The following is a 12,500-nucleotide window of genomic DNA, read 5'->3' on the forward strand; positions in this document are numbered from 1 at the left end:
AACGTAACCGGTGCGGAGTTTTTTGTCCTTATGAGTGTCTTTAACTCTATTCCATCGGAGTGGAAGACCCTTTTAAGGGACATGCCAAGCACTTTGCCCGAGGCTCACGAATCGCAGGACTCAATATTTCCGTCTTGTTCCAGATACTTATATTGGCAACTAATTAAGAAAATTGAGAAGCCCCCGATTTCAATATCTAAATACGAACTTTTATTTCCATTACATGACTTATCTTGGAAAGACATTTATCTCCTCCCTAGACGTGCTTCACTAGACTCAAAGATAAGAGAATTTCAGTATAAGGTTTTAAATAGAATCCTTTATGTAAATAAAGCCCTCTATAAAATAGGAATAGCCAGTTCACCTTTGTGTACTTTTTGTCAAATATCAGAGGAATCCCTCGAGCATCTATTTATACATTGTCCAATTTCAAGTGCTTTTTGGCTTTCTGTAGTTGAATGGTTGAAAAATTACTTTTCGACAATCCAGTGTTTGACAGATGTGAGTATAATGTTTGGGCTCTTTGGAAAAGAAACGCAACTGATTAACCATATTATATTACTAGGTAAACAAGTTATTTTCCAATGTAGACTTCTTAAAGTGAATCCTTCCCTTTCACTTCTAAAAACAAAAATAAATATTGCTTATCAAGTGGAGCGTGTCATAGCTGAGCAAAATGATATTGTAGATAGTCATAATGAGAAATGAAAAGCGATCCTCCATCACATTCAAGACCTCTAGACGTATCGTGTATATCATTATTGTTATTATGCAGTATGTAGTACGTAAGTATGCTTACAAATATAAGTAGGAAAAGGCACTATTGTGTAACAATCCCTACTGTTAAACCTATTTACAAACCAATTGGTAATAACTAACGAACCAACATTTGAGAAAGGAACAAGAGTTTATATTCCTTAATAACTCGTCGAAACCTTGAATGACCTTGCTATGTTTAGGGTGTACGATAAAACTGCCTTCTGCATATTAAACAAAACCTGGTTCCCTCTATCCAAACCTAAAAACTTCCTAACTTTCTCCGCCGTCTCCATAGAGTAGCCTCCTAGTACATCAACTATCACATTAAACTGTGTGATAGTGTGGCCGGGGAACTGTTGGCGCATCTCCCATCTCAACGGCGCATACTTGTCAGTTTTCTCCTGTTCCTTCTGTTCTCTGTTGGAAACCCAAGGGCAGCTCATCTCAATAAGGATCACCTTCTTCTCCTTTCTGTCCACAATTCTCGCATCAATTCTGTTAGCCCTGACTTCCGTATTTTCAGCAAATACTGGGACATCCCAGTACGCGCACGCTCGGTCATTCTTGTACTCGGGTTTAGGTGAGACTGGAGAGTACCAAGGGGGGATACACTGGATAAGATCTAAGTTTTTCAGGAACTCGAAGAAAAGGATTTTCAAGGCTGCATTGTGTCTCTGCATGTACTTAGTCTGTGCCAAGGTACCACATCCGCTAATCACGTGGGCCATAGATTCAGGCCCTTTTCCACACATACGACACGTGGTATCCGAGGTGGTCAGCGTCTTCGTCTTAAGAAATTATTATTATTATTATTATTATTATTATTATTATTATTATTATTATTATTATTATTATTGTTACAGTTACAGCATTTTTCGACGTCAGGGTCACGCATGTTAACTCCAAATGTAACCAGAGCAAGCCGACATCCGAAGTCTTTAAAGACCAAGAAGAGGAGAAAAAGCGGAAATATCAGCAACGAGTGCTTGAGGTCGAGATGGGATCCTTTACACCCTTGGTTTTCGGAACGAACGGTGGGATGGGAAATGAGTGCCAACGATTTCTTAAGCACTTAGCAGACAAGTTAGTACAGAAGGACGGTGAGCCCTATAACAACGTCATTAATTGGCTCAGAACTGTCATCTCATTTGAACTCTTAAGATCAGTACATGCGTGCGTAAGAGGGTCCCGAGTACCTTTCCGGAATATAGGAGACTCTCTTGACGATTGCCGGATTAATGTCGCCACCGCCGGCATTTAAATTTTTAATTTTTAATTTAATTTGAGTTTTATCATTATCATTATTATTATTATTATTTATTTTTACCAGATACATGTAAGATTCAAGTTTGTATGAAAGAGTGCTCAATGAAGTTTGTTATTATTATTATTATTATTATTATTTTCTTTTTTCTTTGAAGTTTTAAAACAGAGAAATACTTAATTGCTTGTAAATTTATAGTTCTTACTTTTTGGAGATATTTTAATGTTTGTAAATATTTTTATCATGGAAATAAAGTTATTATTGTGTGTGTAATTATTATATTGTAATATTATATATGTAATGAAATGAAAAATAAAAATAAAAAAATAGTAACGAGTGGTAACGGATAGTAAAGTGAGATAAGGGACTGTGCAATAATTATCAGGAAGGGGGTGTCCCCCCCCCCTCTGTAACCCGTACCTTATGATATTGAAAAAATAGAGAACAGATACCAATATCTTTTATCCGACAACCCTGCTTGTGCAGGAAGGTTTCTCCGAGAGGATTACAAGCCAGCTCCCCATGATGACAGCAACATCAGACGTTGCAAAAAAGAGGCAAATGATATTCAGGACAAGCTTAATGCTGTCGTAACCAAGTTAGAAAAACACGACAACAGTCTTTTTACAGACAATGGAAACTGAAGACTGGCCTCAGCTGTTTACACAATTTTAATGTTGTACAACGTCATTCAATAAAGTCTCAAGTCGGTTTAAACGTTCTGCATCTTGTAGAAGACCTGGATAGGGTGATGGCTAAATATAAAGCGACATTTCCTATTGGTGCCAAATCTAAAGCATCCAAATCAAGAAAAAAAGAAGGAACAGAAGAAAAAAAGGGAGAAGAAGAGGATTGCTACCTCAGAAAGCCGTAGGACCCGAACCTGTATAATTTTTCGGTCTTTGGGAGGTGAATCCAATGATGACAACTATGAAACAGAAGTATGTGGCATTCCTCAGCTAGAAACTGTAGACCTAAAAACCCTCTCGCTGTTTAAATCAAGAACAGACCTGGCATGTCTGCGGGACCTCTTAAATGCCAAATGTTTTATTGTCAAAGCTCACAACGTGGTTTGTGACTTCTGTGCATGAGCGATTGTTTCAATCTATCATATGTTGACATTCTAAATAAGTTAAAGCATGTGCTTATGTTGATGTAGTATTTAGACATTATGGATAGTCAAAGGCGTGGAATCTGTCTATTTGGAAAATGTTTATTTATGCATTATCGAATTTGTGAAATTTAATTAAGACCCCCCCTGCTTTCCATTATTTTAACTTAAGCCCCCCCTCTGGTTTTAGGCCCCCCCTCCTGATAATTATTGCACAGTCCCTAACGGCCAATGATGTAGAGTAACGTTAAGTGACGATTAGTGATGGCTAGTGCTGTTTGGTGACGGCTAAGAACGTGTTGTAACGGGTACTAACGTTGTATAATGGCGTGTAGTGTCAGTAGTAACGGATAGTAACACGGAGTAACGGCTAGCGCAGTGCAGTCCTGGTGAGTGCAGTGTGATGACGAGTATTCATACATGTAAAGTATTGTTAGGTAACAAAGTTACTAGTAGTATTTATGAGTAGTGTTGGCAAGTGATATTTAATGCTGTATTGGGTAAAGAATTTTAGGTGGATTTTTCATTTGGCGATTTAGTGATTTTTTGGGTAAAGAATTTTAGGTGGAATTTTCATTTGGCGATTTAGTGATGTTATGGGTAAAGAATTTTAGGTGGAATTTTCATTTGGTGTACTTGAACACGGAATTATAACCTCTCGCTCTTCACCATTTTCCACTCGACTCGGTTGCGTGACTGACTAAAGCGGGCGGTTCGACTGACTCGGAAGGGACTGCTAGCAGTCTACAACATAGTATACCCTTGCCATCTCGTTTGATAAACCGAATTTTGGTGTTTCGCGCCCCAGCGACGTAACAGCATAGTTTCCTTAGACCCCTCGGTAGTCTGCTACATAAAAACGATCAAGTAATGAGCGTTCTTATTGGCTTTAGATATTAAGTTCATTGCAGACAAACAGCTTGATTTGCTGTGTTTACGTTACCTTGATCCCTCAAGTAGGGTACAATTTTTAATTTATTTGTTTACAGTCATTTTAAAGAGGTGTATGACAACTGCAGACTGTAGACCACAGACCACAGACTGCCTACAAATAGCGCTGATAAACAGCATTTAACTAAGTCTAAGCACCCACTTTAAAACGGTTAGCTTTCAATGAACTGTAATTCATGGTTAGTCTGCAGTCTGAAAGTGTCAGACACCGTTTACAGCGAGCTATTTTCAAATTAATTTTTATTAATTTTATTAATTCGTCTGCATGTCTCCGAATCGGCTGCGGTTTGAGAAATTCTATTCAATTCAAACTTTGCAGCAACCTGTTGTTGGTGTGTATCTCGCTGACTATTTGTGGTTTATCAGGAGGATTGTGTTTTGTACCAATAATTCCAGAATTTATAAGAACAGCCAGGTAAGTGTATAGTTTATTCTGGCGCCTTGTAAAACGTATTTTAAATCAGTTAGGCAAGGGCTTTGTTACTTTTTGTTAAAAATCTACTTCTCATAAATCTATACCATGAAACCTATTTCACTAATCATATGTCCCATAGTTTTAAATCCTCAGTCTCGGATATATTGCGTTTTTAGCGTTCTGAGTGGCTCACTCAAGCTTGTTCATACTGTATGATCTTATATGTATGTGCCGGTAGTTTAATAAAAATTGAAACAGTTAAGTGGGGTGGCTCTTAACTACCAATCCGTTGCCATAGACCCCTTCAAATAGTCATTTCTCGAATTCCTTTAACTCTTCAGTTATCCTTTTTTGCCAAATGTGTTCATCTAACATACCTTTGTATGATTCGACTCACAACCATATTTGGTCAATCACGTGACCAAAACAGAAAATGCCTAAAAACTCAGCGAGTTAACTATGTTGTTCTCATTTTTTTTAACGCAACAGTATGAGAACATTTTAACACAAAATCTGTAGCATGGATTTTAAAAGAAAGTATTTCACAAAACATTATGACGTCATAAGGTCCTTCTTTGACACACTTTCCAAAATATCAGTTCCATTTTTTGTCCAAATAGAAATTCCATGCTACAGTTTACGAAAAGAGATGGGACGGTTCCCATCCGTTTAAAAAACCGCCTCTTCCTTTCGTTTCCTGGGGGCTTTTACCTGTTTTTCACTGAAACGCACGGCAGAGGACTGGGACTAGTTGCGCATGCGCCTTCTGTTTGAAGTGTTGACAGATTTCCATTGAAAAAGTTACTTCATAGAACCATTCATCCAACCTTTTTGTAAGGGTCTTTTACAAAAAGCTTCCTTAGCAACCATTGTCTTTCTGTGGTTAAGTGCCACCCCCCTTAAGTTTCTCGTAGGTAGTTAGAATATACTCGACTCGCAAGCTCGTTCCCAGGACCTTCCCTTTCTGCATCCAATGCCGCCACGAAAACAAATTTATCCTACAAAACCTTTAATTGTCTACAAAAAATAACCTTATTTTACTACCTTATCACTAAATACATAGTCTTTAACTCACGCAAGAACTCTAATGTTTCCATCCAATCGCCCTGTGGTTAACTATTCTTCATATAAATGCGTATATATACTAGGTATGTTTCTGTTACAATTAAGTCGTCTGAGGATCGCGTAAGCGTGAAACTCAGACTTACGGACATCCTATGTCTTATCTTTGATTTACTCTCGTATTCAAACGCTCTGCAAACCGCATCGAGCACTACTGAATCGCTTGCACCTTGTATATATATCGTTCAGTATTGTTAGCCGGCCTTGACACCTTGTCTTGGGCATTATGCGCTTACTCAACATTTCATTGGCGCTAGGAAGTTAGTGTTTTACAGAGGCTGCCACAAAGCAAGAGGCTTGCTAGATGTCACCTAAGTTGAGTAGGTAGGTCGAATAGGAAGTTATGGAATGGTATTGATGGCATTCCTAAGCACCCTCCTCTTCATGAGCTTCCTCCTCGTAAGAGCCGGGCTCTTCGCCGCAGAAGAGCACATCCCCACCTGACTCCACGTGTCAAAACCGAAAGGTTAATTAAAAATGCTTTGTAAATGAATGCTTCTTTGATTTTTAAATCATTGTAGATTTTAACCTTTCAATTTTTTTATCATGGACATTTTTCCTTAATCTATTTTGCATTGTAAGTTTAAAGTTTTTTTTAAATACTTCAATAAAGACCATTATTATTATTATTATTATTATTTCTCACTACAAACTTTGTTTATATTATATGTAGGGAGAATGGAATACCTGACAACTCATGCACAAACGCTCTTCTTTCAAGTATTTATCTAAGCGTGTATTTTATGGGGTATGTGAATCACTTTTCTTTAAGTTAGAAGTGTCATAGTGTGTCGTAGACCAAATTCGCTGGTGTATTTGTTTTTTTTTTTCCTACGGTAAATTACGTCACTTATCATTGCTCTCGAACTGTGGTTGTTTCCAGTAACGTACAATGGGATCCGTTCAGTTATAGATCTATGCTCTGACTCCCACTAGCTATGTTCTTGTGCTTACCACTTTTGACGTCGTAGAGAGATAAATAGTAAGATAGAATTTCGTCAAATCGATCCACATGAAAGGCTACTAGGCCCAAACGAATTTGAAGAGCAACTGATCAGCAGGAAAGTTTTGCACTCATCGACTTGCCTCAAAGTAGCTTCATCTCCATTTCACTTCAAGTTGCAAAATAACCATATTTAACGTCGATAACTTGTAACAGTAATTCAACTGACAAACCTGAGATCGACGGTGCGCTCATTTTACTTCCCCCTCTCCATCAGTGCTCCGTTTTACGGGTATTTAAAGATACTTAGCTACACGGAAAGGAAAGAAGTCGAAACAAGGACGCGAGATTCGGGAATCGAACTCAGGACCTCTTGCACCAAGGTCGCGCACTAGCTGACTGTGCCATCCTTGCTCCTTGCATAAAGCGACATCACTTGGCATACTGATATGAGAGACTGAGCGTGTCAACCAAACTCAGACAGCTTGCGTCATACTTCTCTTGTTTAATATTCGTTGCATTCTTTACTTTTTTACTCGTACGTAAATTTTAAGTAATGTTTGAAAAACGAGCAGCAGCGTTTTAATGGATTTAAAGACACGAGTGTTTTTATACCCGATAAAACACGTGCTGCGAGTTTCTTGAACGGCTTCAAAAAGATTCCACAAAAAGCGTGCCCCTCGGGAGTCCAAACAAAGGTTCCAATTGTGAGGGGAAGATATCAGCATACAAGAAAACAAGTGGACCTCATAAGCAGTATAGACCACTTTCATAAATGGCGACCTCCTTTACATTCTTTTGTATTTATGGTAATTAGACATACTGCCCTCATTTTGAAACAAATATTCTTTGGAAATTTGCTCGTCGTAGCGAAGCTGGAAAAAAATTATTTGCTCATTAAAACAAAATAATATTTTATTTGGTCGCCATTATGAAAGAGGTCTATGGCAATTTTAAAAGCAAGTTTTTTTCCTTCAGTCCTTATTCTTTGTTGTCGATGAAGGCGGTTGATTAAAAATGCTGCGTAAGAGAAAGTTCAGAGAATTGAAAACTGCCGATGAAGGAAAAGCGCTGTTGGAAAAAATGATCCGTTCCAAGATCAACACGATATGTCATAAAATCGTCTTTTGCAAACAAACAAGCAGCAACTGAACGAAGAAGCAGGATTCGACGTGAGCTGACGTGGAATGGCACAAAACCCAAAGTCTAGATACGAACATTGTTAACATGACGGCAGACTCGTTGAATTGTTTTCGTTTGAAAAATTTGTTGAAGAATTTTTGAAGGAGGATGGATAAAAGTATCCGCCCAGAAGTTTGTAAAGGGTGAAATTTCGATGAAAATGTTTAGGACTATTTCATAAAGATGACCAGTGATCTTTAAGGCCCGGCCAAATTCTCGCAACATTGCAACGCAACATCTTGCAACATTCCTGCATGATGTTGCGACATGCATGTCAATGTTTATGTTCCCCAGGCCCCTGACGCGCAAGAAGTGGACCTAACGCGCATGCCTTAGCTCAACAATGTTGCGTGAGCGTGGCCAAACAAGTACAACATCATGCAACATCCAAAATGTTGCACGTTTTATGGATGTTTTGATAGGCTACTAGCCTCATGAATTATTAATGATTTTTGAAATGCATTTAAAAGACATACTTGTCATAATCGTTGTATCTGCAAACGGTAGTTTGACCTATATAATCACCACTAACTTAAAAATGCCTGTTGCTTGTTGAACTGGTCCTTTATTGTAACATTTCTTAGCTAATTCAGTGATTCCCTTTACAACGATGCACTGCCTTAAAGACGGTGTAATGGTACTTCGTGTCATAGTCAAGAGACGTCCGGCGCCCATTTTAAGGGCTAACCGCTTATCCCTATGTGACATATAATCACTTTAATGTAGTCTTGCATAAAGTCTGCTTTTTTTTTACAGCGAGACGATAGGGCCTTTCATTGCTGCAGTTTGTGATGAATATTTTGGTTTCCAGTGGGCTATGAGCGTAAGTAAAATATATACAAAACGATTAAAAAGTAAGCTGCAAGATGACTGCTTCAGTCGTTCAGTTAGTTGTTCGTGTCCTAGTTCTCCATAACACCGATTGCTCAGCTCTAACCGATGGTTACTATGCGTATGATCAGAATGTGAAATGAAAAAGTGTTTGAGATAGAGGAATTCTTAAAATAAATTATTAAATTCGAAGGTTGTGAATTTTAAGCCTCATTGATGAATGAACACATGTCAATCATGATGAAGGAGAACCATGAGAAGTGCAGTGTGTCTAAATCAAGAGAAAATTAAGCCTCAATAAGCCTCACTGATGCTTATTGAGGGTTGAAACCTTATTTTCTATAAAGCAGAGGTTGGAATAGAAACTGGGTGTTGGCGGTCTGCCTATAGAGTCTTTTACCACCGTCAGTGTAGCGTACAAGCAGGCTCTCTTGTTTGGGTTAGCGCAACATGTCCTCCTCCCCGAGTTTATCTGATATACACAATGGCTAATTTGCTCTGAATTGACTATTATCGTTAATTTAGGACACTGTGTCCCAGGACTTGTGGTAGCAGAGAAAATAAGGAAGATAAAGATCATTGAACCTGCAGTTTCAATTCCATAGGAACCGCTTCACCAGTGAAGATGAAGACACCACTCTGTCTCAAAAAAGATTTAAATTAAGTCCCCCATATAATTTTATTGCTGAAGAGTGATTAGGCCTATGCTAGATTAATTAGGCCTAATATTTTTTTAAATGTTAAGCTTTGACGTGAAGTTTGGTAACCGACCTTTTGCAGTGTTTAATATTAAACACTTAATGACTGGTCCCGAGGGAAACAGTTCATTTCGTTTCCCGAGAATCTCCATGTTTCCCAATAAGCTGCATCAAAGCGATCATCGCTCGCTGGGTTTTGTTTTGTGTTGATAATGACCGAATTTCCCGACTTTTCTCTCCACCTTTTTTCAAAAAATTCCTCGGACTGCCAAATTGGACTCGGCCTACGGCCTCGTCCAATTTTGGCTGTCCTCAGAATTTTTCTCATCCAATTATTTCCAAATTGGACAGCATGTAGTCCTATTACATATACAAATTCGGGGTGTTGAATGGGTTGGTTCACTCACCCTTTTCTAGGTTGTCAGTCTGGAAACGATGGTATGGCCTTACGAGACGGCAAATGGTCTGGAAACGATATTGATTTTTGCTGCATTTGTTCATCTATGAACGCTTGATGTTAAATGTTTCTGTGACTGAAGCCAGTGAAACGATTTAAATCAAGAATTGCGTTTGTCAAAACAGTGACTCTAAATAGCATTTTTCTTGATGGCTGAAATGAATCTCCGAGCTTCTGTATTTCAATTTTTTTTCTTGGGAAGCGTGCCTTCCAGCCCACCATAGAAGAATGAACCCCCTTTGCAGTCTGATCACAGCCAGGTATTCCATCATAGCCAGCCGCTTATGAAAAGTTTATGAAACCCTTATATAAAGCGTTTGTTGGAGGCAGTGTGGCCCAGTGGTTAGGGCGCTTGCATTGAGATCCGGAGATCCCGGGTTCAGGACCCGCTCTGACCACTCGTTGAATTTGTTCCTGGTAGTCCCTGGTTCAAATTCCCAGCTGCACTTGTAAATAGCCAACTGGTTTGCCTCCGGCCGGTTGGGATTCTTAACAGGTGTTGTTGTTCTGTTCCTTCGTTTCGTTGTTGTTCATTGGCCCTAAAAAAGCCCCTTTGGGGAGCGGTCAATTACCTATGTATTGTTTGTCATGTGTAATAATAATTTTCCGCGGAAGTTGTCTCAAAAGCAGCCTTTTTTTTTCCTTTTGTAGGTTGCAGGTTTCATATGTATCAGTCAGGTGAGTTAACCGTCACTTCTTTGTCACTGAAATAATCCATAACCTGAAAGGCACATGGGCGCCATTTTTTTTACAGTGTTTCAGAATTATAGTCAGTGCCGTGCTTGCGGAGATGCTTAGGTATCTTTGTTGGCCAACGGCGTTTTTTAAGACGAAGTCCCCAAAAGAAACAGTAGTGTAACAGCTCGCGTAACGTATAATTTGATTGGCTCGATACCCAAGCCAAAAAGAAAGCAGTAACGTAGCAGCTCTCGTAACCTGCTATAGTTTGGTATTATCTCTGATCTGATCTGAAGCCTTTATCATTCCATCTCGGAACATAGGCCACTGACAAAGTCCCTCCAGTTCCCATTGTCCCTGGACAGGTGTTCGAGCTGATGCCAAGAGAGACCTCTCGACTGGATGGTATGGTCTGTGTCTCTCCTCCAGCTGTTACACGGTCCCCCTCTCCATTTACTTCCCTGTGGGTTCCAACCAAGGGCTTGTCGAGCAATTCAGTCATTCGATCTCCTAAGTGTATGGCCAATCCAGGCCCTTTTTCTGCTCATCATCTGTTGCCTCACAGGTGCTTGACCTGTGGCTTCCCACAGATTAAAATTGCTGATAATGACCGGCCAATAAATACCAAGGGTTCTGCGCAGACATCTATTTACGAAAGTCTGTAATTTTGACACTGTCTTCTCAGTCATTCTCCATGTTTCAGACCCATAGAGCAAGACAGACTTTACATTAGAATTGAAAATTCTAATTTTGGTGGCTGTTGTTATTTCCCTGGATCTCCAGATGTTTGCTAAAATATTAAATGCGCTACGTGCTTTCGTTATCCTTGCCAATACGTCTTCGTCCGTTCCTCCCGTGATGTTAATAACACTGCCTTAGTATGTGAAGGATGTTACCTCTGCTATGCTGAGATTATTAATGGTAATATTCTAATTCGATTTGCCGTTGATCCTCATGATCTTTGTCCTAATTTAGATGAGATAGCTTCAAGCTTGGAGGTTTTCGCTTGCATCTGAGACTGATGAGTATGAGCCAGAAGTGCCAAGTCATCAGCGAAGTGACATTTGGTTATTGTAAACAGCTTCTATTGTTTAGTCAAAGTCATTGTTTCAATTGTTTAGCTTTTTGTTTTTGGGTTTGGATCTCGAGCCAATCACATTATACGTTACGAGAGATGCTACATGACTCAAAAGAAAGAATGTGCCAATATCCACTCTGACTGCTTGCCTGCCTAGGTGCTTTCTGTAGTAAACGGACTTAACCCTTCAAACAACAAATTAGACTCGGATCGAACCACAACATGAACTGCTCATTTAACATTCCATATGTTCCTACCTATAATACACTTTTCACGTACTGAACATACGTCACGTATACTACACTCTCCTTATGTTCAGGTCCAGGCGGGTGTGCTCATGTCTGAGGCTAGCGTGCCTTGCGTCTCCAAGTCATCTTGGGCAATAAAGGATTTATTATATGACCATTTTTTTACTTGCGCGGGAACAAAACGAGCAATCACGAGCTGATTTTTTCTGCCCTTTCGGGTAGCCAATCAGAGCCCGGAATTTGCTTCTGCTCGCTGAGCCTGTCACATGATACGTCTTGTTAGGCGAACGTCAATTTTGATACTTGAACGTCAGCAAGTGCCCCCTTACCTTTCATCAATCGACCTTCAGCATCAATGGAGTCCCGAACTAGACGCAAGGGTGTCTTTGAAGTGTCTCTTTGATTTAACTCTCTTAACCAAACATAAACAGTCCTGACGTAAAAAAAAATGTCTAAAATTGTAAGCTTTTGATCTTTGTGTTGATATCCAGCCGCTGATGATCATAGTTTTTCTTTATGTATTACCTATTCTTTATTCAGGCTTTTCTGCTGTTGGTGTTCACCTTTTATGAATATATGTTTCCGCGGTAAGTCATCACTTTCCTTAAAATCTTTACTCAGGTTGTGACAAAATATCACCCATTTGACCGGAGACCCATATTTTACAACAGGAACTGAAAACAAATGATTTTGTCTCAGAGTCATGTCAACAACACTCTTTCGTCTATTTTTTCTTTAGAAATGTAGCGGACTGCGGCACTTT

General features: G+C 39.3%; 1 protein-coding gene across 1 annotated transcript in view; it reads left to right on the forward strand.

The window, feature by feature from the left end:
• LOC138013953 (MFS-type transporter SLC18B1-like) overlaps window positions 1–12,500 on the forward strand; it is a 38,984-nt gene that overhangs the window by 25,935 nt on the left and 549 nt on the right. Inside the window, exons 12-17 of the mRNA XM_068860986.1 lie at window positions 4,405–4,500; window positions 6,296–6,370; window positions 8,504–8,570; window positions 10,385–10,411; window positions 12,278–12,324; window positions 12,477–12,500. The exon at window positions 12,477–12,500 is cut by the window's right edge and continues 549 nt beyond it. Coding sequence (XP_068717087.1) covers window positions 4,405–4,500; window positions 6,296–6,370; window positions 8,504–8,570; window positions 10,385–10,411; window positions 12,278–12,324; window positions 12,477–12,500 — 336 coding nt within the window. The remainder of the gene's footprint in view (window positions 1–4,404; window positions 4,501–6,295; window positions 6,371–8,503; window positions 8,571–10,384; window positions 10,412–12,277; window positions 12,325–12,476) is intronic.

The sequence above is a fragment of the Montipora capricornis genome, chromosome 8 (assembly GCF_036669925.1).
Source record: "Montipora capricornis isolate CH-2021 chromosome 8, ASM3666992v2, whole genome shotgun sequence".
NCBI lineage: Eukaryota > Metazoa > Cnidaria > Anthozoa > Scleractinia > Acroporidae > Montipora > Montipora capricornis.